The 27,609-nt window shown below is 41.7% G+C and overlaps 1 protein-coding gene across 2 annotated transcripts; it reads left to right on the top strand.

Moving 5' to 3' along the window:
- Positions 1–81: 81 nt before the first annotated feature.
- On the top strand, positions 82–27,575 carry vaspb (vasodilator stimulated phosphoprotein b). Of its 2 annotated transcripts, XM_062419606.1 has the most exons (14): positions 82–484; positions 16,001–16,172; positions 19,453–19,633; positions 20,238–20,304; positions 22,446–22,558; positions 23,138–23,388; positions 23,667–23,836; positions 24,074–24,125; positions 24,244–24,271; positions 24,387–24,426; positions 24,635–24,691; positions 25,335–25,404; positions 25,519–25,576; positions 25,673–27,575. In XM_062419606.1, exons 1-14 carry the CDS (start codon positions 480–482, stop codon positions 25,705–25,707), a joined length of 1,299 nt encoding a protein of 432 aa, XP_062275590.1. In that variant the 5' UTR covers positions 82–479; the 3' UTR covers positions 25,708–27,575. The 2 variants fall into 2 exon arrangements, with proteins under 2 accessions (XP_062275590.1, XP_062275591.1); XM_062419607.1 differs by lacking the exon at positions 24,635–24,691.
- The last annotated feature ends 34 nt before the right edge of the window (positions 27,576–27,609 follow it).

Genomic DNA, 27,609 nt, shown 5'->3' with positions numbered 1-27,609 from the left:
AAGCTGGCGGGTTGGGCCACACTCCAATGAATTTACACAGACCTACCGACCGACCGACCGACGGGAGAGAGGAAAAAAAAAAGTCTGGCGCAGGCACACCGGTCTAATCTGTAGAAGCGGAGCTCTCATAGTGTGAGAGGAAAAAGTTTTGGCTTCGGTCGTAGCAGCTCTTCTTCCCGGCTTCACCTCTTTAGCTCGTAGAAACCGATGTGGGATAGTGATTGGAGTTGACAAGCCCGCTCCACTACTGTATCTACTCCCTCCTCCTCCTCCTCTCCGCTCCACACAACCAGGAAATCGTCGAGGTGTGCTTCTTTATCCCCGCTAGTGGCTACCCCGTTTGCGGGTGTAGATGAGCTTTTTTCCGCCCGTTTTCCCCTCGTGTTTTTATCCCACTAGTCTGACTTTTAACGCCGGGCTTCAGCTCTGAAGTCTAACAAACTTGCCGACGAGGAGAGGATCTCCACTCCGGCCAAACAATGAGGTGGGTAAAGCGGCTCAAATCCCTTCATCTTCATTGTGTTTCCAGGCTACATTTTGCGTTTCTGCCACCAGTTTCACAAAGGCGACTGGTAAATTCCCACCATATATCACCTCTTTCTAGTCTACCCAGTGGTTAAATCGCCACAGCGGCTGTTTCCAACACATTAAAAAAAAAGAATTTCTCACTCAGGAATAACTTGGGCTTCTTTGCTGTTGTGGTGTGGTTACAAAGTGGCACACATGAGTCTGTATGTGTGTGTGTGTGGCAGGTTTCTTTGACCTTTGTGAGCCAATAACTGGATGTTGTGTTCAGGCCTACAGGAAAGTATTTGGGTCAAAATGACAGCCTAGTTTTACCTGTTCAAATGTGCCTCCTGTGGAAATGTTCACATGTTTGAGTAGTTGAGCCGGTCAGATGACACCAACATTGTGTCTGTTTCAAACTCTCCATGTTGACTCTTTTTGTTTTTGCTCTCCTGGCTGCAGTGCATGCACCTTCATTTGAGGACTAACATGGAATTAAAACCGTGAAACTGAATCTGATTTGCTTCTCATAGGTGAGCGGCAGTCTATTTACCTCTAAGGATATTGAACTTCAGTGTCTTGCTCAACGGCACTTCAGCAGGGTGGACTCTTGTCTTTTACAGGGGCTCCTTCGGCTGCAGGATCACCGCTCGGCCACCCTGCTGGCCCAAATGCATTTGCTGTTTATGTCATGTCATGCATTCCACAGCCGCACATTAAAACCCATCCCTCTCCTACTATTTGTCTCCCTCTGGGAGTGCAGGGGTTTTGCACCGGGAACAAAATTGCTCAGTGGAAAGCTCATGTCCACGAATTCCACATCCTGTCACAGCCTGTGCAGTTGGCAATTACATGCTTTGAAGCCACAGCTCCTGGCTGGGGCTTCTCAGAGCTGATTTTTTTTTTCTTCCCCTTTCCTTTTTCTTACATATTTAAACTGAGCAGTGCTCCACTCAAGATGCAGATTCAGTCGTTCGAAAGCTTGACTGGTGAGAGTTTAATTCTGGACCGTGAGTTTCAGCGGTGCAAAGCAAAAGGTGGTGCAGGGCTGATAACCTGTGTGACTAGTTCTTTATCTCAAAGCTATTGCGTTGCCCTTTCTGTAACAATATATCTCAACTCAGGCACATGGGCTGGTCCGCGGTTTGTGTTTGTTTTGCATATTTCTTCTTAGTAACTTTGGTTTCAGCAGGAACAGGGGGGGCACAGTCCTGTCAAAGTCACCTTGATGAATTAAACATGCCTTGCTAATGAGGCTATTGTTTTCATTATCAATGAATCTACTGATTAGTCGAGGAATCGTTTAGTCTACAAAACATTGAATAATGAACTTCTCATAGCCCAAAATAAATCTTTTATACGTCATGTTTTGTTCGAGTAACAGTCCAAAACTCAAAGATTCAGTTTAAAATGACGCAGAAAGCAGGAAATTCAGATTTTTGGTGAGTGTTTGCTTGAAAAACGTCGGACACAGTTAATCAATCTATTGGAATCGTTGCTGTCAACATTTCCTCTTTTTATATGAAATATTCGTGCTGTCCAGTGTCTAGCGATGAAAAGTTAAGAGCCTACCTCTGGTGTTTAAGTTATTGTCGGGCACTCACATACACACCACAGTGACACAGTGTCTGGCCAACAAGGTGCGTAATAAATTGATTACACATAACCCAGAAAGATAAGAGAACTGTTTTATTGTCAGATTGCTCAGTTACACTCAGAAGAGACCACAAACTACTGCGGCAACAGTAAAATCATTTTAAAAAAGGCACAATACAAAGTGTCAACAGTAACTGTAACAGCGTTGAAGTGGCGTCTCGTAGTATTTGGTGACATATGTCTTGTGGATGATTAGGGATGAAAGATTATAGACTCTGAAGGTCTGATTACAGGAAAAAGCTTGGTTTCATGATTATTACGCATTAATTTATTTCACAACAGTGCGGATGGATAAAATCACATGATCGTGTGTAATTTTAAAGAGGCAGCACAAGACACTTCTGCAAAAGAGGTCGTCTTAGGCTAAAAGTCAATAAGAGAAATGAAAATACCACGCCTAGATGAACTCTGATTGGACATTACAGTAATGACTTCCACTAGGGGAAATATAAGTGTTTTTAACATCATCCATGCCTAAGTTCTTTTTAAATAATGTATTTTAATATTACTAATTTGACATGTGGCATGAGAAAATCCTGTCTTGAATAGTTTTTGGTGTTGGTGTATATCATCTCTTATGCAGGTGTTTATCAATCAGTGAAATGCAATTAATTAGATGTCATGGTGTACTGCTGGATGTCTACCGTATCCTAATATTAAGTTAGTGTTTACACCTGGCATGTTTACCCACCATGCCGGTGTTTACTCCACACAGATGAGAGAAGTCAACAGGATGTTAAATGGAGACCGCTGACCTCATGTTGTTTTGGTCAGCGGCCATTTTTAAAAACAGTCCAATGCTCCTTTTCCTGCTTTGCTGGTGTTTATGTCGCACTGAAAGCCCAAATCTCAACTCTCCGCTGCTACTTTGATTCATTGAAGTGATGCGTTCATATTTAATTCTCTAACAAACTTCGATATTCTAACTTTATTTCTTGGTCTGTTAACTTCACTTTAGCAGGTGTCGCTGGAACATGATCTGGAAGATGTTGCATTAAGTTCGAGGTGTTGAATCCTTTAGCAGTGACTTTTTCTTTGGCAACTTTTACAAACTGGCGATTTGTCTTCTTGAACAACCCCGTGCTTATTTTTTACATATCCATAATATCCCCACACTGACAGCACTTCAATGTTGGGTCTCTCAGCCATTGACAGAAACACTTCTCGCCTCCGATAGCTAATGAACCCCCCCCCCCCCCCCCCCTTCAAACACAAATAAGGGGATTCGCTCTTATGACATCATGTATAACTTTGCGTACTTGTTGATAACGGAACCAGGTTTGTTTGGGGTCTGTCGGTTGCACCACTTTTTAAACAGAATTGTCTAGTTTTGTTTTAGTTGTTCATAGAAAAAAAATAACACACCATAATATCTCTTTTTTTTGTTTTGTTTCGAGAGTTTCTACGGTAACAAAGCCGTGATGTTTTAAAGCGCTGTTAATAGTGAAATGGGTTAATTGCTGCATCCCTATTGATGATTGTAGGTCTATCTGGATATTGCTTTGGCTGACCCTCTATTGTGGCCTGAACAGTTCATGTCACCTTGTATAATAGGTAAAGACTGGAATGCAGCTCCGTGTTCATGCTCATTGTCATCTGTCCTCGTGGAATGTAAATGTTGACACAGAAGTGCTTTTGACAGATTTGGTCAAAAGTTCAACGATTTCCCCCCAAATGAACAAACGGCTCGGTTACACACCCCGACTTTAAGCTGCCGTTACATCTACAGTCAGCAGAAACGCCCTGCTGTTCCACTCATTGTTGCCTCCGCTGTCTCTTCAGAGCACATCTGTGTTCCTAAATATAAATTCACACTGTTGTAAATTTAGAAACTCCCCCACTGAGTTTTTCTTCCACATTTTTGCCTCCGTGAAGTGAACCGACTTGACCTTGTTTATAGCATCAGCGTTTCAGACTATCATCTCCTTGGGTGAGGAGGCACCAGAGGTTTCATCCATCTGCTTTATTGTGAGTCACCGTTACTGTCAGAGAGGTGATTCCCGTCTGTATGCTGTGACTCACTGACGGGGTTTATGTGACTAAAAGACCTTCCCTATCCCACACCAGCAGCACGGCCGCCCCAGGCTCGGGTATTCACGATTGTGATGCGAGCACGCACGCAGGTGTAATGCATCGGCCTAACACGCTGTTTACAATATGACGACATCCCTGTGCTCAGTTTACCTGGAAGCAATGCCGAACCAGGCTCCTCCGCCTTTCTCCTGACTCACTCTCTCTCTCTCAAGCTTCTTATTGATCAGTCTTAAAAGCAGGGAAATGGCTTCCTCCTCAGTCTCTTCTGCGTCTCGACTCATTTTTCTGCATATGACCCAGCTGGCGATAACCCAAAAGGAATGCAGCTCCAACAGCCATCTTTGCAGTTTCACTGTCATCTCTCCTTCCCTCTATCAAAACTTCCGACTTCTTGACCCCATGTCCCTAATAAACCAGTAATAGCTGGGTTTTTTAAAGGCATTTAGCAATATTAGTGTGCATGCTCATGTAAGGATAACAAGATGAAACTCATTGGTGTTGTGATAGCAGTGTGTTCATACCACTGTGTTGCTTAATGTTCACAGCAGTGAGTGAGTGTGGTGTGTTGGGATGCTCGTTTTTCATGTCTCCACTTGCTCTCCCGTATCTCTTGCACAGTCAGATTTTTTGGGTTTTTCTTCTGAAGTCTGATATCAGCAGCTTCCTTTTAAACAGACTCAACCGCAAACAGTGTTACTCCCTAAAATCTAAATATCAGGCAAAGGACTTTGACGCTGATTGTTTTTTTTCTTTCCTGGGTTGGGCTGCGTCCTTAACCACACTGATTGATTTATCTCCACTGGTTGTTTTTTTTTTTTGGCTATGTAGGAGACACCCTGTACACCCACAAAGACCTACTAATACCCCCCCCCCCTACTGTGCCCCAGAAGCATAAAGTAGAATAACTGGAGGTAATTGGGGTGTGCTTCTGGGAATTCTTATCTATAATGGCTTAAGAATAATAGCTTTATTTCATGCATCATAAAAGAGTTGCATGTCGACTCGCACTTCAAAAGACTCCTCGGTGCTTCGCCGTACGGTCGGGTTTGACAGTGTGTCTAAATGTTCACAAAGCCCCCCGTATGCTTCATCACTCCACAGTCTCCAGTATTAAAAACACCCAATCACACTGCAACCCCCCTTGCCCTGTAACAATTTACCCCTCTCAGTCCTCCCACCTCTCATAGTCATAAATAGGCCATTATGCCAGCCTGCCTCCTGGATTAGACGCTTTGCTACAGGAGTTGCTCAACATACAAAACCTTCTATTGTCCTGTTTCCTTGGTGGTGGTGGTGGCTGCTGTTTTTTGTTTTTTTCTTGTTTAATTGTGCCTTAAGACTGTTGTGTTGCCTCTGTATGGTATTAGTTTCTTGTATGATCACTTTATCTTTCACCTTTTAGCATAATTAGCTTGTTGCTCATGTCTCAATCACATGGAAGTTGTTGTTCAGTTAGCTACTGAATGCTAGTAATTAGGTACAGTTACAAGTTGTTTGTTTCCCCCACAACACCACATCAGTTCAGTTCAATCCAGTTTCACAAACACTGCTCCGGATTTTACCGCAGATCCACAACTCAGACCAAGAAATCAAAGTTGGAATAACAGCAGCAGCAGGAGTTCAGTGACGGCGTTTATTTACAATTTATAACGTTATAACTGCAGAGGCAAGGTTTATGTTTTACCACGAGTTGGCTACAATGACGTGGACTTTATAACACGACTCTGAGACACAGTAAGGTCAGATGACGTGTTTGTCTGCTGTCCTATTTTCACATAAGACAAAAGTAACGAGTAATGAGCCCATTTCAATTTGAGTATTTTTGCGTTATTTAATTTGAAAAAGTAATTAGCTGCTGCAAAAAGTATTGGAATCACAGTAACACTGGGTTAAGGTTGAGTGATAGAGTTATCTGTCCTGGTATGTGAAAACGTATATAGCAAAATCAATATTTATAAAGTGATAAAAAGATGAAACAAAAGATTATTCAGCTGATACGGTGTATTACATTCAAATAATATACCAAGCATAATGGCAAACACACCTTTCTTTGTTTTTCTGTGATTGTAAACTGAATATCTTTTGACTTGTGCAGATGTCACCATCAGTAATTGACAGATTATTTAATAAGGAAAGCAATGATTTATTGCAACCTTAAGGTGCTAAGAATTAACCAGGTGCTAACATTTGCTTGTTGCTAATCCATTGAATTAAACACTTAACAAATGAAGCAAAATGTCCTGTAATATCCTGCAGTCCTGCTCGCTCTGATTGGCCCAATACAAAGATTAATATTGGTATAAACAGTGTGGCAAAATATATGATAGATCAGTCATTTCTATCATCTGATTGTATGTATCTTCATATAGAGGTATATATCATTAGATGATAGAAAATGTTTCCAACTTTCAGTGTACTGATATTCTCAACCACTGAACTCACAATAAACCCACAGAGAATGGAGGAAAAATGTGAAACGTGGAGCTTCTGTTCCATTTGAGCTCGTATAACTTCTCCTCTGGCAGCGATCTCGCCGTCATCAGCGTCAGATGAAGCAGAACGAACTGCTCTGCTGTGGCAGATAGAAGTCAAAGACACATCTGACAAACCCTGTGGTCTGATGGAGCCGACGGAGCGCCTGCGCCTAGCATCGCAGTGAAACCAAAGCTTGTTGTGGCTAGAGATATATTGTATGGTCAGCACTGCTAATGGCCACAGAGAGATGCATCATGGGTTCATCAGGGGTCCACTTGTTAATGGAACGTAATGGATGCCAGTTAGTATAAAAACTGCCGCCATCTAAACAATACTATCTATCTTTCACGTCAGATCTTAACTTCACTTATCTGTTTTGATCGCTGATACGCAAAGGCTGTGTGAGATAGTAACTGCTTTGTTGGTCTGTTTCCTTTACATTATCATTAGGCAGCAGTTATACTCTGAGTTTTAAGGGAGGATAACATTGAGTTTGAGCACATATGGAGTTTGGGTTTATAACAGAAGGCTTAGAAGGAGCACCTGTTTTGATTTCTTGTGTTGAGACTGAACCGTTTTCTGCATGGGAGGACATTTTTATGCATGAACAGCGAGGCACATAATCTTGTGTACAGAAACCGTTTTGTTCCCGGATGCTACACCAGACTCTGATTTCTCTCTTTCTGAGTCTCGGTGGTCTAGTGCGGTGTGTGTGTGTGTGTGTGCGTGTGTGTGTGTGTGTGTGAGGTAACAACTTACATCAAAATCAATCAATTGAGTAGCCTCTCCTTTTCTGTTTAAGAGTCATCTGTTAAAATAGTTAATGCTCTACGCTCAGCCAAGGGTGAACATTGGCCTGAATCTTTCATTACTTTTTTTCATTGGATTTTCTTTTGCTTGTGTCTTGATTTAACAAAAAAAAAAGAAGAAAAAAAGCTGAGGGTTGTTCAGTTATCAAGGAGCCAGCGCTGTGTCGTCAAGGGAACCAGAGTACACGTGTGAGAAGAAATATATTACTGGTACAGAAATGTAAAAAGTACTCAATATTGCAGTTTCCTTAGAATGATAAATCAGGACGTCTACGTTTGTGGATTTTAAGAGTAGGGCTGCAACTAATGAGTATTTTCATTATCAATGAAGTTGTTGATGATTTTCTTGATTAATTGAGTTGTTTTGACTATAAAATTTCAAAGTGACATCCTCATATATTTTTTTTGTCCTCACCAACAGTCCACAATCCAAAATTAACTCAGCTTACTGTGAAAAAAAAAAGCAAAGTTGAGAAGCTGAAATCAGTTAAAACAATTAAACAGTTATCAAAATTAAACTTATAATTGATAACTAATCGACTAATCATTGCAGCTCTGAAAATAAAGAATGCTAAGAACACAAATGTCGGTCAAAAAAGTACACTCTTGCTTCACTTTTAATTAGAGGCAGGAAATGTGATTTTAGGTGTTGCCTCCTTCCGTTTCAGAGCTTTTGTCTTTCTAGACTTTGAGGCCAAAGTTGAGAAAAATCACCACGCAAAGGAAAAAAAAAAAGGTGTACAAGTCAGGACAGCTGAGACGCAGTTCTCTTTCATCCACTCTGTGCTGTTGATCGTCTCTCTCCGGGGGAGCAGACATGCCCCCCCCTCCCCCCTCCTCACCCAAGTCGAGAAGGATGTGCTCCAACCTGTAAAAGGAATTGAGCTTAGTGAGGAGGACAGAGGTGAGGCGGTTCCAAATATGGGCATCGAGTGTGCCAGTTGTAGCAGGAAGGAATTCATCTCGGCTCTTGAAGTGGTCAAACAACAAAATGAAAGCTTGTGGCCAAAACGTGCGTTCAACTTTTCCACAATGCTCCATAAACGATTCCAGTCGGGGGGGATGAGTCAGTGCGCAAAAAATGCATAGGGCTTTTCTGAGAGGGGATGTTTCAGCGGAGTGTGTCTGACTCGGTTCAGACAAATATATTGAGGAGAAGAAAAGCCGAAGAATAGCAAAGATAGCCTGAATGCCTGTTTTCTGTGTGGCTGACTTGCAGAAGCCGAAAGCAATAGCTTGCAGCAATTGTGTGTGTGTGTGTGTGTGTTTGTGTGCCTTTAGCAACATGCTAGGACCTGTGTGAAAAGAAACAAGCATGAGGAAAAGGACAAAGAAAGAGGGAGTGAAGTTAGCTGATGACTAAGGGAAAGAGAGGCTGGCAGAGAGTAAAGGCTTTAAAACTTTAATTTAACTTTAACTGAAACTGCTTGATTTCATTGAAGTTCATTTTAGTATATAGAAGTGTGTTGGACTCCATCTACTAAAAGGATATTGCTAAATACATGAATGTTTCCCCTTGAATGAGTTCTTTTTTTTTTTAGGTTTTCCTTGTTTCACATTTGAGATATTAAGCAAGAACAAAATGTTTCATTTCTTTTTCAGGTTTGATAACCACCAGTAGAGTCCTCCAGAATAATTTGCATTGTTTATCTCTTTCTGCACATGTTCTCCGTTGGCCTCGTATTTTAAAGAAGGAAAAAAAAAAACCCTGCATCAATGGGAAGTTTATTCTCATCTCTGGACGTCAGGCTACATATTAACATTTATGGGGCTCTCACAATAAGAACTGCACTTTGCTGCTTGAGAGCTTATCTTAGCTCGCGCCTTGTGTTACAGTCACTGATTGTCACCGAATATTGACATGAGAAACAAGCGGTTCTCATGTCTGTATGTAGTCGAGCGTTTCAGAGTCATGTGGGCAGCCGTATACGTGGCCCGAGGGCGCTTTGAGGGTAACACGCTGTCAGATGATCGGCCTAGCATCAACAGACCATTGTGTGGGCTCCCCATGTCCGAGTCAGCATCAGAGGTCAAGTGCATCTGCATCACCGCCATTTTGACCTCACTCCAGTGTGTGTGATGAGGGAGCACCGTACTACTAGCAACAAACTTTTTTATCTTGAGTAATGCAATAAAAGCCCAAAAAGATTTGCATCAGTTTAGTTTACATGAAGGAAGGAAAATTCAATCTCTTGTAATGAGGAATTGACCAGAAAGTGCTATCATTTGTGCAACATGGGTTTCAAAATATCTGTACGCAGGGCATCAGGCACATACTGGCACATGTCGGACATTTCCACGGTGCCCTTTTGCAAATAACACTTCCTTTTCTCATTTCTGTCCGGAATATGACTTTCCCAGTTTTGCTTCATGTTACTGAATGAGTTATGAGTTATATATATATATGTCCACCTTAATATCACCCATTCTCATGAGCCTCACAGTTCACTTTTCAAGAGAGAGAGGAAGATACATTTGATAGCATGAGGTGTGAGGTCATTTTTTTAAAAGGTTTTCTGCAGTGAAGACCTTTTTTTTTTTTTTTTTAATATACCAAATCATTCAAATGTTCATCTGTAAAGTGTTTCTGGTAGAAAACATAGAAAACATTGTTCGTCTCCTCCAATAATAAGTATTTATCTTCCGTGACTTATTAGTGAAATGTGTTTTTTTATTTTTATCAGGCCGTGACAGAGATGGAGGAAGTGGTTTTGGTCACACACCACTACACACTACTAAGTGACTTATTGTCATTCCCTGTCTGCTCTCAACGTAACGTTCTACAGCACACAAAGAAGAAAAGAAGTAATGAATCACAGTTTATTCATCGAAGGCGCGGCAAGGCCAGCTGAGGGTTATTATTTCGTCGCGACACCTGTGTCTCGTCTAATCTGTAATGTTTGGCCCTGAGTCGTGCGTGTGAACGGAATCTCAAAGCTCCTGAAAAACACACTTGTATTAATTAATGAGACACGACACGTAGTAGATGGTCGGTAATGTGCATGAGTTTTACCCCCCTCCCCCCACAGGCCTCAGTCTCCTTCACTGTCTGGGTGATCACCACAGAGACGTTTTACTCCTGAAGGCAAGAATAACTAAAAAAAGCCAGGACATCATTAAAAAATGATAGTTGGCTGTAGTGACTAAAAATAAAAGGCTTTTCATATAGCGGTATTATGAACTCCTGGGAGAGAAGGAAGCCTGACGAATTGGGAGGGACAGTGAGCCAGGAATGGACGCAGAGGTAAAGGGTATTACTCTACTTACTGTCTAGACGAGACTGTGAAACTCCAGTCTGTCATCTCAGCCACAGGGCTAATATTTCAATGTATTTTTGTTAGTGTATACTTTTTTTTTTTTTTTTACGATCACGGATGAATGTTCAAGTATATGAATCATGGAATTTATGTGTGCTCTGTAATCCTATCCCTCTCACTGTAAGTCTGATCCAGAAGCCTATATAAATACGTGCTGCAGTCTTATGTAAGATAGATCTTAGCATGAATGCCATCAAGAGGCATCTCTGTGCATATCTTGTGCTGTGTTTAATAGTTAGACTGGGAGAGAACGGAGAGGGAGAACAGCGAGGTGGGAGGGTCAGGTAAATGGAGGAGGAGGAGGAGGAGGAGGGAGGGAGGGAAGAGACAGAGCCACCGGGCCTGACTGTACTTGCCAGCACATTTGAGGAAAAGCTCTGAGAGCACAGCCTTATACAGACATATCCAAGAGAGCATGTGCCCTGGCCGTGCACTGCGGTTTCCTGTTAACCCCTTACTGACCAAGAAACCACAGCAGCAGGAGGAGGAGGAGGAGGAGCTCGCTGTGGCTGTAGTAATGACATTTTTTAGGGAGGGGGGGGGGGGGTTGTTCTTCTAAGTATATTTGTGGTTATTTTCAAGTGCAGAAGTGAGAGTCCCCATTTATATTTGTCACATCTTTTGCTCGAGGTGTTTTTTAAAGGTTGCTGGCTCAAATCCCTCCAAGAGCATCAGCCAATGACCTATTTGTGCTTAAGAGAAAACCTCTTAAGTCAACCGGTCTCTTAGTTAGCTCAGCTCTGCAGCCACCCTCTGTGTCCTCACCGGCCGATCGGCTGGTGGTCTTCGGTCCGAGAAAGGACAGGAATAGATTGTTTATGGCTGCGCCTGCCGCGGTCCATTCCAGGACTAAAACACTAACCGTGTCAAACCCAGCCATGAGTCCTCTGCAGTCTGTGCAGCGGGTCAGCGTGGACACACGTGTTGGCAGGTTGACAGGTGTGAGGGTGGGCGTGTGTGTGTGTGTACAAGTCCTTGTCCTTTTTATGCGCGTGTGCCACTCACGCTTTTAAAGTCTCAGTGTCCGTCGTTCAATCAATAATGCAGCCGCTCACTCTGTCTCACTCCTGAGCCCTCGCTTTCTTTGCCATTAAAAATGCATCCGTTTCCCAGTACTGAGTGTCTGTCCCCTCCCAGTTCCCACAAGCCCTCTGTGCCCTGCACATGGACAGCATGCTCGATGCCCGTCGGATCAGGAAACGATGCAGTACTTTTGATATTGAAGCCTCAAAACCTTTGGTGGTGCTCAACCTGCTCGAAATGAGAACTGAAGGATTTAAAGACAATGCTAAGTCTGTGTCCAGTGTGTCTTCTGTCTTTTTTAAAAATCCATTGTGTTGGCAAACAGTTATGTCTTCAGTAAGTTCTCTGTGTAACTTTTGTTCGAGTTGAAACACTGAAACCAAACCTCTAAGATCATGCTCTAACAGTCCACAGGTATATGTGCTGTGCCCAGCCACGTCAAACGCAGCACGTTGAGTCATAATTGAAGGAAAAAGAATAAGTTTCATAACACATTTAGAGTGTTTGACATATTGTAAACAAATTGGAGCCTTTTGTAATGATATATCTGCTAAATCAGACTATATCATTTTTAGTAAGTGCGTTTTTAAAGAAGTTTGATCAAGATAAAAAAATCATATTACATTTTTTTTTCTTATCAGCTGACATGCAGATATTAATGTATCTGCCATAAACTAATATTGGGTGATACATGTGTCTAGCTCTACTCAGCATATATTGAGTCACCTGTCTATGAGTCACATGGGAGCATTCAGTATCAGTGTTCATGCCATAACACTGTCTTCTTGTACACATTTGATTTTCATTCAGCGCTTCTTAGCCGTCTGATGTCGTTACAAGCCTCTCACCTGATTTTCTGCCTGAAAGCGTTTCTCATGAAATGTTAAAAGGAATGCTAGTAAGTTTTGACCATTCATAATGCAGACAAATCACCTTCAACCAAATCATATAGCAGCTGTGTTTATGTATGCCAGATTTTTCTCAAAATATAGGAAATCAGCAGGCAAAAATCTCTCCAGCTGCCAACAGCTTAAAAAACAAGATCACAGAGGAGGAAGAAATGGGACTAACATGTAAGATGTGTGCCAATTTACTGACACAATCACAGGAAGCTGTCACAAAGTTTATATAATCCATTTTTATGTGATTAACAACACAGATATAGCTTTCTGACATGTAGTGATACTGTAAACCTCTCCCACACATATATAAAGAATATTTTTTAAAGGGATATTTGTAGGCCTTATTTTTTTAGAGTAGTTCCTGGTTGGAGATGAGCCAGCCTCCCAAACATCTACCCGTCAAAGCATCAATCTCTCTTCATAATTCTCTCCTTTTTTCACCTTTGGCTCTGAAAATGCTACAAATGGGTTTGTTTTTGTTTTTGAGCGTATCGGCCCAGTTGTCCTCTATGTCGAAGCTAACGCTAAGTGTTTATGTTTGACCCTACATTGAAATTCAAACACCATGTAAAAAAAAAACTGGTTCAATCATGTTTTTGTTTTTTTTTAGATTAAGGAACATTGCAAAAATCCCACCATTATTATCTGGCTCTGACTTGGAACGTATCATTCATGCCCTCATTTTTTCCCACATTAACTACTGCATTGACCTTTGCACCGCCTCACCCTGGCACGTCTACACAATGCAGCAGTAGGCTACCAACTACTAGGACCGACCTTATATCTGAAGTACAGAAGTTTAGGATCGATTTTGAAGTTTCTTTTAATCACGTACAAGTCTGCTTACATTTACAAGCTACTAAGCCATTACGCTGCCAAGAGGTCACGTAGGTCATTTAAACAAAATGTGAAAAAACTGAAGGCGGTGGCATTCAGACTTTGGAACAATCTCCTCCCTCTCTTGAGACCAGCTTAGCCTGTCGATTGTTTTAAACATTTAAAAACCCACTTTCTAAGGACGGCCTGTCTTTAACATTCTTTAGCATTCTTCAAGGGTTTGTTCTGGTTGGTGTCTAACTGCTGTTTACTTACTGTGTCTTTATGTATTTATTCTTCTTTTTTTGTCTTTTGTTTTTCTCGTTCTCCTTTTCCTTTTTAATTTCCAGTCGACACAGACTACATTTAAATGTCAACTTTCTCTGAAACTATAGAAGCTGCGTACATGCATACATTGTTTGTGTGTGTACACATTGAATTTTCAGGCTGGGGCAGTCCTTATTAGGCAGCGTTGGCAGCAGGAAGTGGCTTGTGGCTTTGGTGCTGTGTCACAGGAAGTAGCAGATTGTATCACGGGCGGGACAGATGGAGGGAGAGGAGGAAGAGATGGATTAGGGGACTATAGGGAGAGCATATGGGGGCAAATAAAGAGAGGTGGGGGAGGAATGGTTAAAACCTGGAATTGACGGTCAACCACCTTTTTTGTTTTTGTTCCTGTGCGTCTGTGTCGCCTTTTCATCTTCTGTTCCTACTGCTCTTTAATACCAAAAACTTGTAAATTGTGGATGCTTTTGTTGTGGTTTTGAAATTACAGCATTCTTTTCTACATGGAACCTATTCTTTAGATCTCGGGGGTCTGAAATGCAAACATGCACGCACACACACAGACACACACACACACACACACACTCTACTACCTTAATTTTGCATACTGGTGGGCATACCTGAATCTGTTGTAACTCGTGTGCATCCCGACTGCACGGAACTATAAATAAATGTGTTGTCATTGATCTCAAAGTGTGTGTTTTCCTATATAGTGTGAGGAGGCGGAGGCTGATGTAGAGCAGGTGGAAGATTCCAGAGCCTCTGCACAACTTCCTGTCTTTGTCAGCCTCCATTGTTGTCTCGCCTCCCATCTTGTTTGGGGATCAAACTAATCTCTTTTTTCTCCTCTCAAATCAACACTTCATTGCATTCCCTCCCTTGGTCTTTCACTTTGACCTCTTAGTCCAAACACTTATGTACGCATGCTTCCATCCTTCTCTTGATTGACTCTCGCTCCACTCTCTGCACTATTTCCAAAAGCTTCAGTTACATAATATCTGCTACACATGCTAAGGGATGACTTGGAGATGTGTTTTCGTTGTTGTTAACTACACAAGGCAACCTGTCGGTCCGTCTGAAGCTCGGAGACCTGTATGATCTATATGCTGATCTATCATAATAGTGTGTGTGTGTGTGTGTTTGCTAGGCCCACTAGTGCCCTTTCAGTGGCACCCTATTGTGAACGTGTGAGTTAGACGAGATGAGGCCAGGCTAGCGTGGAAGGACTGGCTCCCGTCTCTGAAATGGTTTGTTTATAATGGAGTGTTTTTGGTCTGGTTGTCCATCCGGAGTCTCCAGTTCCTCCTCACCTCCTTCTGTGTTTGCTTCATTCCTTCCAGCTGCAGTCCACACTACATATCATTTTGAACAGCACTGCAATGTGGAAAAATAATGATACTAAGTTGTGGTCACACACGCACACGCACACACACACACACACACACACACACACACACACACACACACACACACACACACACACACACACACACACACACACAAATTCCACTTTCACCAAGTGGGGTTCAGCAAGTTTATATGATCATTTTAAACACAAAAGAAACAATTAACCTGTCATATAATGTTGTCATTAGAAAACTCATACTGTATTTTTCAATAGCAGAATAGTTAGTATAAATAGCTAATGCCTTGTCCTTCTTAAAGGGTAGAATAGATAAGAAATATGTCGTAACAGATCTTCATGCCTACATCTGGCAGATGTTGATCATTCTCATAGCTGCCAGGTGCAGAGATGAGATCGTTTTTTATAGATCGTCATGGCTATCATTAAAAAAAAAAAAACCCACCAATATTTGTGGTTGCAGTCACAAAGATTCTTGATCTTAAGATGCATTTAGCAGATGACTGTGTTGTAACCACAACAAACTTTTGTGGTTTCACTTTTGTGGCTCTACGTTCATCTTTCAGTTTCTAGCAATGTTTGCTCAGAGGTACCACACACACATTTTGCGTATAACCTCATAAGAAGAGAGTAGCAAGCCTTTATAAATGTGAAGCAGTGTGTTCATAGAGAATATCTGTAAAACATGAAGCTTTGTTGTCACTACCTTCTTGAAGTTTCTTGAGTTTTTTTTTTTAAAGTGACATATGAATCTCACACTCAAAACTCACTCGTGCTTTGTTCTAAATCAGCTTTGTGTCCTCTCTCTTCCAGTGAGTCGAGTATTTGCCAGGCTCGGGCCACTGTGATGATCTACGATGATGGCAATAAGAAATGGCTGCCGGCAGGCGCTGGATCCCAGACCTTCAGCAGAGTCCAGATCTATCACAACCCCTCCAACAACGCCTTCAGGATAGTGGGACGCAAGATGCAGACAGACCAGCAGGTACATCTGCCAGCTTTAGGCAGGTTGTGTGTGTGTCTGTGTGTCTGTGTGTGTGTGTGTGTGTGTGTTTGCCTCTGGAAGTGTGAGTGTGTAGTTTATTCATGCGTCTCTGGCATACGGCCCGTGGGCGTCTGGCGTCCTGCGCTTCAGGGCGTATGAGTAAGTGTGAGACTGTCTATCTTTATACAGCGCATTAAGAAAGTATTCACTACACCACTTCACTTTGTTCACATCATGTTGCAGCCTTATGCTAAAATTATTTAAATTAATTTCCCCCCCTCATCAGTCTATACTCAGTACCCCATAATGACAGTCAAAACAAGATTTTAGAAAAAGTTTAGCAAATATATTAAAAAGGAAAAACTGAACTGATCACATAAACATAAATATTCGGACCCTTTACTCAGTATTTAGTTGAAACACCTTTGTCAGCGTTTACAGCCTCGAGTCATTTGGGTATGATGCAACAAGCTTTGCACACCTGGATTTGGGAATTTTCTGCCATTCTCAGGCCAGAGACATTTGATTGGGTTCAAGGCGCTGGCTGGGCCACTCAAGGACAGTCACAGACTTGTCCCTAAGCCACTCCTGTGTTGTCTTGGCTGGGTGCTTAGGGTTGTTATCCTGTTGGAAGGTAAACCTTCAGCTCAGTCTGAGATCCTGAGCATTCTGGACCAGGTTTTCATTAAAGATATCTCTACTTTGCTCCATTCAGCCTTCCCTCAACCCTGACCCATCTACAGTCCCTGCCACTGAACCCCCCCCACCCCTCCCACAGCATGATGCTGCCACCGTCATGCTACACCATTTGAATGGTGTTGGGCAGGTGACGAGAGGTGCCTGGTTTCCTCCCTATATGACACTCAGAATTGAGGCCACACAGTTCAATCTGGGTTTATCAGACCAGCGATTCTCTAGGAAGAGTCCTGGTTCATCCAGACTTGTTCCATTTTATAATTATGGAGGCCACTGTGCTTTTGGGAACCTTCAGTGCAGACTTTTTTTTTTTGTAGCCTTCCTCCAATCTGCTTCAACGCAATCCCGTCTCTGAGCTCTGGAGGCTGTTCCTTAGACTTCATTGCAGCTGTGGGACTTTAATATAGACAGGTGTGTGCCTTTTCAAATCATGTCCAATCATTTGACTTGACCACAGCGCTCCATTCAAGGTGTAGAAACCTCTCAAAGATGATGGAGAGAAATGGAAGGAACCTGAGCTAAATTTCAAGCGTTATAGCAAAGGATCTGAACACTCATGTCAGTGTGATGTTTCACTTTGCTTTGTCATTAAGGGGTATTGAGTGTATATTGAGGGGGGAAATGAATTAAAAAAGTGAAGGGGTCTGAACACTTTCTGATACGACACTCACCAGGTTTGGGTGATTACAGAGAATATTTACTGTATGTACTAGGATCATTTTATTGGAGATAGATAAGAAAGCATCATTGTCAATCTATATGATTTTATTGCATTTTATGTGCATTCATTTGGTCAGTTATTTACATGAATGCACATATGGCACCATGGACATTTTCAGTTTCAGCAGAGGCAACAGCACATCAACTCTACTTATTTATTTCATTTCAACCAATCATAAATCTTCTTGTTTAAAGAGGAAAAATAGGGTAAGGCGCACTGGATTTATTGTTTCTCCCTTCCTGAAATTTCTCAGCATGACAGTACACTTGTTTGTTTTGTCAGCAGTGGTAGCTGGTGTAAGTGGGGTTTGTTGTGCTTTGGGAAGCTGTAGCACAAAATTGAGTTCACAGATGGGCTTCTAAAATGTTCTACAGTCATCACCTGATTTCATACAATTCTCAGTAACCTCAGTGGAAGAATACATCCAAATCTGTGTTAAAAGCTAATACAATTTATTCAAAGGTTTATGAAGACATCAGTAAAGCCATTTTCAGAGACAATGAAGGGATATTAAGATAAGAATATGATCATATTGAGTCTTGAATGAGTCTTAAATAACAGGCCTGTGCAGATTCTTTGTGCTGGTTTTCATTGGCTGACCTTAAAGCCGACTCAGACCTTAAAGCAGAATTTTTGCAGAACATAAAGAGCGAACAGGGAGACTGTCTATCTGAGTAGAAGTCACATGCATGTGAGAAAAAAAAGAACAAATAGCTTTTCCTTGTCATTATCACCAAATGATGACTCAGCAGATAACGGCGGGCAGCTTCCAACGTTTAAAAAGCCGGGTAAACCGAGTTTGGGTGGGTTTATTCTTGAATGCTCTCCCTGCTGCCTCACTGCCTCCTTTCTTTAAACATTCAGGACTCTTAAGAGTTCCCCCGAGACAGGTCTTAAAATGGATGATGTTTCCTGTGACATAGTTAGCCTGTTCAACCATTTCCTGTGTCAATTTAGGAAGAAGCCTGATACCCAATAAGGACTATCTTCACCATATTTGTGTGGAGGATAGAAGAACCACGGAGCTAATGAGGGAGAATATAGCGTGGCTGTGTTTTTCCTCCTTTAGCTCCTGTTCTCTCTGAGTAGCTGCATATAAAATAACCGTTAGCTGTTTGTATGCTTGTCTTTTCAATTTTCTTTGTGTCCCAGCCTGATTGTATGATTATAACACAAATACAACCATGTTATTAAGGTTTTCCTGCAGGTGTTGAAGCTTTTTGACACATGCTGCTTTCTTTAATAAAAAAAAAACAAGTTAAAGCTCTAAATTTGATCCCATTTGTTAAGCGTGTGTCTGGTCACATCCTCACTCTGTCTTTGGCCTTTCTGACCTTTTGACAAGATTGTGGAGATGTTAAGAATACCGCTGTCTGCACCGACAGTTGAACTTGCTACCCCTTTTTTTTTTTTTTTTCAGTGCATGTTGCCCACTATGATATTCACCCTGACAGGGTCTCCTCTCTTCCTCTCTGCTCTGTGGAATCCAGAGGCTGTTAAACAAATAGTGAAATGGCGCGTCAGCACATTCAGGCAACGCTCAAACCCAGAACTTTTTTCCCCCTCCTGGTTCATAGGCTTCACGCCATCTGCTGGGTGGAATATAAACCAGGATGATCCAACAAAAATAAAGTGGCCACTGCATTTTTTTTGCATAAGAAGGGGGATGTGGGTTTTTTAATAATTTTCCAGTGTTGAGTTTGGAATACAGCTCCAAGAAACTATCTGCTTTCTTTTCCTTGTTTCTTTGGTGTTGAATTTTAACTCCTGATATGGATTAGATCTTAAAAAAAATACTAAAGATGCTCTCCAGTTCTACCAAAACAATCCTTGTATTGACCCTCTGTCCTCCTCCTTCTACAGGTGGTTATAAACTGTCCAATCGTGAGAGGTCTGAAGTACAACCAGGCCACACCTAACTTCCACCAGTGGCGGGACGCCCGGCAGGTGTGGGGGCTCAACTTCGGCAGCAAGGAGGATGCTGCTCTATTTGCTAATGGCATGGCACACGCTCTGGAGGTGCTTAACTCCATAGCAGACGCAGGTGCTCATTCTCACTGTATTCCTACTGTACTGGCATCCGATACAGTAGCTACACTTTTGTTTTTTTCCGCTTCATGCTTTATTTATGAAAGACTTATATGGACAGATCTAATCTTATGCACACATTGTTAAACTCATTTTTTTTTTTTTTTGTCTTCAAAGTTTATAAATGATTCAGCTTTACCCATACAGTGTGATTAGTATGTTAGTAATCTTTGCTTTCTGGTTGCAATGTTGATGAAACTGTAATGTATTCATTTACAGCAGTTATAGATTAGTATAAACAATAACCTGCCCCTCCACTCCTGCTATTCAGGTTTTGACTCAGTTCTTGAGAACACCTTCAAAACACCATAAAGTACTTGAACATTGATTGTTTATTGGTATACTATTGCAGACTTACACAGAATATGCACGCTTCACTGAATGAGTAATAACGGTGTGCACACCAATAAAAGGGCATAAACATGCTGGATACATTTCAAAGAATCATACATTGTTAAATAGCGTTTAAGGCCATCAAGGCGATGCGTAGTTCCTTGTTCTGTTATTTCTTTCATTTCTTTTATGGATTTGTATTTATTTATTTATTCATTTATCGGCAGGCTATGCAACCCTTCCCCGCCCAGTGTCAAATGGACCATCACCAGAAGAGCTTGAACAACAGCGGAGGTACCAGATCTTTAGATTTCCTCTAAATGCAACACACTTTTATTTCACATTGCCAATTTTAATACACTGTTGGACATACTTGAACTGGAATCCCCTCAGATGCAGTCAGTGCCTAATGAAACGTATCCAACTGATAACTCTTGACAGCATATCTTAGCTTCTTCTGGATCTGCAGCTGATCAGATAAGCAATTCCAACATTTGTTTAAAAAGGAATTTATGTTTCTGTTAGTTGTTTTTGCCATTTAGATAAGTATGCCGTTCTTTGAGGCCATGTGAAGTGAGACGTCCATAGCCAAGCTCCAGCGAAGTATCCGCCGGGTTTAGTTGCATAACAATCAATAGCAAGTCAAGCTGTCTTGGCTTTGCAGTTGTCCCATTGGCACAGTTTTGCACACACGCATATATAGAAGAGTTGATGGCATTAGCCTGACACTGCTAAACCCTCAGTCAGCCCCTGAAGGTTAAAGGTTAAAAAGACAGCAAGGCACACACCTCTCACATCAGCCCCACCTTCTCTGCTTCTATTTATCTGTTCATCCAGTGAGACGTTGTGGTGACACCGTGCATGCATGCCTGCACAGACTAGGCATTAACCTTTTAATCTCATTTAGACTCAAAGGTAATATGTTGCACAGTAGGGAGGCTTTGCGGTTGGCCAGGGTGACTGTCTGTCAAATGACTAGTCGTCCTAGTGGCTGCTGACATGCTGTGGCTTAGGGAGTAAAGCGCTGCCATCAAAACCTTTTTAAATAATAGCATAGATGAAGGTGCTAATGGATATTATTTGCACTTATGTTTATAGGTCTGGTGAGCAAAGAAATAGTCACAATATTCAGCAGTATCAAATAAAATAGCTGAGAAAAAGATGTGGACGTGATCTCCCCTCCCCCCTTTTCTGGGCACACTGCCTAAGTCGATCAGCGGTGCTTTAAATCGCCCCGACTTGGACTTTGTGTGTATGATTGTGTGCATGTGCGTGGACCTGTGCATACTTCAGTGGGTGTATATGTACATTGTGTGCTGTCCTGTATACAGCTGCTGTTGCTGAGTGGCAGATGTGTTGGGGGAGAAGGGAGGGAGCAGTAGAGAAGTGAAGCAGCTTGAATTAGGCCACAGTGTCCAGCTGTGGACTTTTCAGCGGTAGGCTAATCAGAATCTGTGAAATCCACCTTGCATCCTTTAAAAAAAAAAAAATTGTATTCGGTGTATTGAATACAAATCCTGATTTTTAGCACTTCACTCCAATGCCAGACACTGTAATTAGACAAAACAGTTCGAAAACAATGGATGATGCATAAATAATCCAATAATCTGCAGGGCATTTGCAGATTAATTGGGGATGGCTTAAAGCTGGCATTGTCTGATGCGCCCCTTTGCTCTCCTACTCTCAGCAGTCATGCAGGGAAAAATGCTTTTCTATTAAAGACTGGTTTATCTGAATGCACAAGTAACTATTCATTTACAAACATATATGTTTATACTCCAACTTAGTTTTATTAGAAAAACAATCAAAACATACATACTACAACTGAAACAGTGTGTCGGGTTAATGGTTAATGGACTGGTAATGATTTGCTTAACTGGACTGGAACAGTATATTACCTCTGACCGGGTTTGGATTAGGCTATGAGTTTCAATTAAACCTTTTAAAAGAACACGGTAACTTTACATATTTAATATAGTATTTATCTATGTGCTTACTCGTGTCCCAAAAGCTCTTCATCAGAGCTGTCGCAGTAAGTCTCACCAAGCATACTGTCCTCGGACTCTGTGTCAGAGTGTTCAGAGTGTTCCCTACAACATTACAGCAGTAACGGGTCATCAATAGACTATTTTAATTAGCTGCAGATACAGCTGGAGCATGCAGGAGTTTTACACAGCTGTTTATAGTATGTTATAGTTCATAAGTGTTGATGCTCAAATCATTATCTTTAAAGTTATTGTTATCATTCTTAGTGTTTACATACCTATAATCATATCCACATCCAACCTCTCTCTGTGTTTTACTGGTGAATAGGACACACCAGTGTATAAGACGCACCCCACTTTTCAATGGAAAAAAAATGTGTTTAAGGTGCGACTTACACACCGGTTTTTTACGGTATTTGTCACTGACAGATGTTTTTTGTGCATCCGTAGGTTGGAGCAGCATAAGTTGGAACAGCAGGAACGGGAGCGTCAGGAGAGAGAAAGACAGGAGCGGGAGCGGCAGGAAAAGGACAGACTGGATCGAGAAAGACAAGGCGCTGCAGGTCAGGAAACACCTGGGCTGGTCAGCATGACAGGACAGTCTAGGCTTAGTGGTTAATCATAGCTCAGTGTTTTTCTCAGGTATATGTGTTGTGCCAGCACTGCAATTTGGTTAACACAGTCGTCCTCATCTCTTAAGGCCAATAACTGTGAGATAACAGTGATTGTACAGGTTCATTACACGCTATATGAGACTGGCCACAATACGCTTGGTCACAGTATGTATCAGACTTTATCATACCAGTTATGGGGCATGTCGGTGTATGCGATAAAAGCCCAGTGAATCATAGCATGAAGATAGAAAAAAAATGCAGGTGAGACGTAAATTACAACTTAAAACAAACTTTGGACAAAATTGCATCAGCCTGTGTTCTGTGTCTTTTCAGCCTGTGTTCTGATAACTCGATTTGTAGATGTGTGTCGTAGCCTGTGTGGCAATTTTACCCTAAATTTCCGACTGTCAGAATTTAGATGCCTGTTTTTGGTTGCCAGAGCTTAAAATCAGTATTCAAACGCGTTTCATGGTCTGTTTTCACAAAACTGTTTGTGAATGTTTACTGATGGTGCCTCTTTATTTTTAGTCCCTATTCCTCCACCTCCACCTCCACCGTTGGCCTCTGGAGGCCCCCCTCCTCCACCGGCTCCTCCTCCACCCCCTGGCCCACCTCCGGCCGCTGGCATCCCTCCCCCTCCGGGACCCCCTCCCATGGGACCTCCACCAGCTCCGCCCCTGCCCTCTGCAGGAGGAGGTGGCCTTGGTGGTGGAGATAGTGGAGGAGGTGGGGGCTTGGCGGCTGCCATCGCAGGAGCAAAGCTCCGCAAAGTATCTAAAGTGAGTATCAAGCTGTATTTTGACAGCACTGTTACTGTACTTTGTAATTATTGTTGCTGCTTTTGTAGGCAAGATTAACATAATGGACAATAATTGAAGCCATTATGTGCTTTTCCAACTATGCAAATGGGATTCTGATATTTTATTGATCAATCACAGAGTTGCTCCTACACACCAAGCTATGATACATGCATCCATCAGTGCTTTTTGAGTTATTGCCTAGACAATATCAGCTGAACTCTTCTTCTGAACTCTTCTTCGCTGTTTGATGCCCTCAGCAGGAGGACTCGGGCCCTGCAATAAGCAGAGGTGACTCCAACCGCAACAGCAACTCCTCTATTGGAGGAGGAGGTGGAGGAGGTGGAGGAGGAGGAGGCGGAGGAGGAGGAGGAGGAGGAGGAGGTGGTGGTGGTCTGATGGGTGAAATGAGTGCCATCTTGGCACGAAGGTGGGTGCCACTACAAGTTTGCACTTGTATTAAATATCCAGTGTCCAAACTCCAAAAATAAACAAATAGGCTTACTCTAATTCACTTTCTATATTGAGCCGTATCTTCATTCCGTTTTTTCTGCTTGAGCTAATTATCTTCATCAAAACTGCACTAGATCATATTTTTCACACTGACATTTTTACGTCTTGTATAAGTGTAAATCATTTGATGTAAAGTGGCTTCTCTTTACATCAGGAGAAAAGCTGCAGACACCGGAGAGAAAGTACCCTTGAAGACACAAGATAATGTAAGTGTTTGTAAGTTTATATGTGGCTTGACACTGTAGGTGTATAAATAGTCTTTTAAAAACTAGAAACAGCTTGAGGATGACTTGCTTGTAACATATCTTGGTCTTTTCTTTACAGGATGATTCAGAGCCTCAAGGTCAAAGCGGTGAGAACTGAACATTTGTATCCATAGCATACCACCTACATTTATTCTCCTGCATTTTACATGATATACAAAGTTGATGCTAACGGCTCATTATTTTATACATTCTCCTTCTCAGACACCCTGAGAAGACCTTGGGAGAAACTGTCTATGAACAGGTAATTCACCATCATCATCATCATCGGTACACCTGTAACCCCTGGTCGTTTGGTGTCTCATGTTTGAGCTCAGTAGTTCTCCATCAGTGTGTGTGTGTGTGTGTGCGATTGTGTGAACATGAATGTATGCATGTACGTGTGTGTGCTTTTGTGTGTGGATGTTTGCCATTTCAATTCTAAGAAGAGAGTGTGTGTGTCTCACTAACAGGAATAACTCCATCACCAAGAGCATGGACTCCACTCCCTCATTGTCCCAAGGTTCCAGGTATACATGTTGTCCTGTTCACTCATGACTTGTAGCTCCCCCTTGCCTTTCTTTCCTCTTCAGGTTAGCGCAGCATCACTGCATCCTACTGGGGTAGTGTATTTTACCGTTGATAGCACCCCCTAATGGATCAGAGAATGGCATGCACCCAAGGGACTCGTAGGCGCACCAACTGAGTGTGCTCTCTCTGAAAAGTAGATAGAACCCTGACTGGGATTAACGCTTATTTATACACGTCACTTCTGATTGCTGGGGTTGGTGTTGTCCTACTTAACTTTTCTGCTTTTATAGCTGGCTTTTATGACCTGTCTATATAGTTGAGGGAAGGTGATTGCTTTCAGAATTGGTCCATTTGTTTCAATTTATATTAGTAATCATATATAATTTGATTCTAAATTATTCTCGACTTTCCCCAATGCGTATCAGTTCAGAAAGGTAAGGTTAATAAGCATAGATAGGTTAACCCTCACTACATCTCTGGGTGTTTGTACATCTCTGTAACCTCGTGAGTCTTCTCCTTTCTCCTTGCAGTACAGTGGTGATTTGTCTGACACTGGGCCTGTCAATGCACTGCTATGGACCTTCTTGGCTTTTTGTGAAACTTTTTGAAAATCTCTTTTATTTGTTTGTTTTCATGTTACAGGGCAAAGCCTGCAGGCAACAGTAATGATGCAGGCGGAGCGGATGACTCGGATTTAGAGAAAATGAAACAGGTAACGTTGTCATTAGTCCAGGAGCATCGCTGTGCAGATTAGAGGGGCGGTGCCTGAATGTTGTTTACATCGCTGTAGAATTGTGACTGACTGTGAATATTGTTTTTTCTGCAGGAGATCCTGGAGGAAGTGCGAAAAGAACTACAAAAAGTAAAGGAGGAAATAATCGGAGGTGAGAGAACTCTACATCCTTGAGAAAAAAAACAGTGTCTATTTTAACATGGTGATTTTGGTTCTTACTGCTTGTTTCTCCTCTCCCATTTCACAGCCTTTATTCAGGAGCTGCAAAAGAGAAGCACATAGTTATGCTGAGTGTCAGGTGTAACAGAGGGATGTGATACATGGAGGTGGTTGAGGCCTGTCGGGACCTCTCCTCCACTGCACCCTCCGTTGTAGCCCAGGGATTTCTTATTTTCTCCTACACATTTTCTCTTTTCTCTCTCTCTCTCTCTCTCTCTCTCTCTGTCTTACACAAACACACGTGAGCATACTTGCTTATGTGTACATCGTGCATATTCACTTCATGTAAATGGTAACCCAGGGAACCTCCTCACGCCGCCAAACGACACTTTTGATGATCACTCACCAATATTGTGGCGGTGGTCCCCATCTATCCCCTGTTCATTCATCCCGTCCCCTCGTGTCCTCTGCGTTGTCATCTGAACCGATTCAGAGCACGCAGCTACAGCCACAGTTGCTCTTCCGATTTTTGTCATCATTTATACTCATCATGACCCTCTTTTCTGCAGAAATCCTGCTACTTGTGACTTCTCCTTCTGCTATCAGACGCACCATTTACTGATAGAGCAGTTCTCAGTATTCAGGGACAACCTATTTGTCACATTTTTACTGTAATAGAAAGATGATGGGATTTGACGACAGACCTTTTTATCTCTTTCTCAGTTGGTATACAATTGTTCAACCTCAGTCACTGCTACAGATAGCCCAGTTAAGACATCTGCAAGTAGGTTATGTCCTCTTATGGTAATTAAAGGTGCAAATACAACAACAGAGGATGGATGAGAGACCCCCCACCCCACCTCTACCTGACTATTGCAAGAAGAGACAAGCAAAGGAAATCTGATGGACAACCTGAGTGCTGTGAAAGAGGAGTGTGTTGTAGTTTTATGATGTGTGAGAAATGTATTCTCTTTGCATTGCACTTGTTCCAGAGGAAGTGTGACTGTGTGCCACACTGCCTTGACATACTATTCCCTCTCACTCAAAATGAGATATTATTTGTTAGCCAGTGCAGTGGTCCTATACTGTGCTTCCGCTGGTTTATTTGCTTCCATTCTCGCCATGTTTTCTACTCTCAAAAACATGAAAAATGGCCATGATTAGGTCAATTAATTTGGCCATGACCAACTGCCTTGAGAATAAATATATAAATATATATATTTGTTTTGAGGGAAAATGTTAGAAAAAATAAGATGGTGTTTCTATTTTAATTGAAATGACTGGTGAATGGGGATTTTTTTTTCTTCTTTTTTTTTTTGATGATTGTTTTCTTATGAGATGTTATTTTGGGTTTACTGTTTATTTTTTCTAATAGAGTCTAGGCTTTTTACACTGAAATATAAAGAAAACAGCTTAGAGACACTGGATTAGAAATGCCTTTATAGTCGAATACAGCTGCTTCTTGAAATGCATTACTTTGTCTTGAGTCGTCTTTTGCATCTTATTGTATAATTGCTTTTATTCCAAACCATTCAAATTTAGGAGCAAGGGACACAAACCTCTGACTAGTTTGTTCAGTATGGACATTTCAATCACAGCCTGGTTTATAAATGTAGTGAAATACAAATTTAGAGTTTACTTTTTTAAAAGTAAATCTTTGTCACATCAGATGGAAAATTTAAACAATGTGGATGCAAACTAAAATCTACATTAAAGACAGTGAATGTATGGAGACTGACTGCATCTTCACCAAGTTAAACTTTAAAAATTGTGCTAGTTTTTGCCAAATTTTATAGTTTCTATTTCCCAAGCTGGTTTCTCTTGTCTGAAGGTAAATTGTTGGCCTGGAAGTGTTAAAAAAAAAGGAAAAAAAGTGATGGAACTGATGCATGTGCAAATTGAGAGTTCCTTAAAGTCGCTTTTCACTCAAATGTTTTTCTTCTTATTCCTACAGTTGGATATTTGAGCTTCACTGTGATGTATGTGCAGAGTTTGACACTACAAGATTGTTTTCACATTCATCTG

Source organism: Scomber scombrus, chromosome 5 (assembly GCF_963691925.1).
Source record: "Scomber scombrus chromosome 5, fScoSco1.1, whole genome shotgun sequence".
In the NCBI taxonomy this organism is placed as follows: Eukaryota; Metazoa; Chordata; class Actinopteri; order Scombriformes; family Scombridae; genus Scomber; species Scomber scombrus.
The sequence above is the reverse complement of the archived record's forward strand: the minus strand, read 5'-3'. Positions and strand labels throughout refer to the sequence as shown.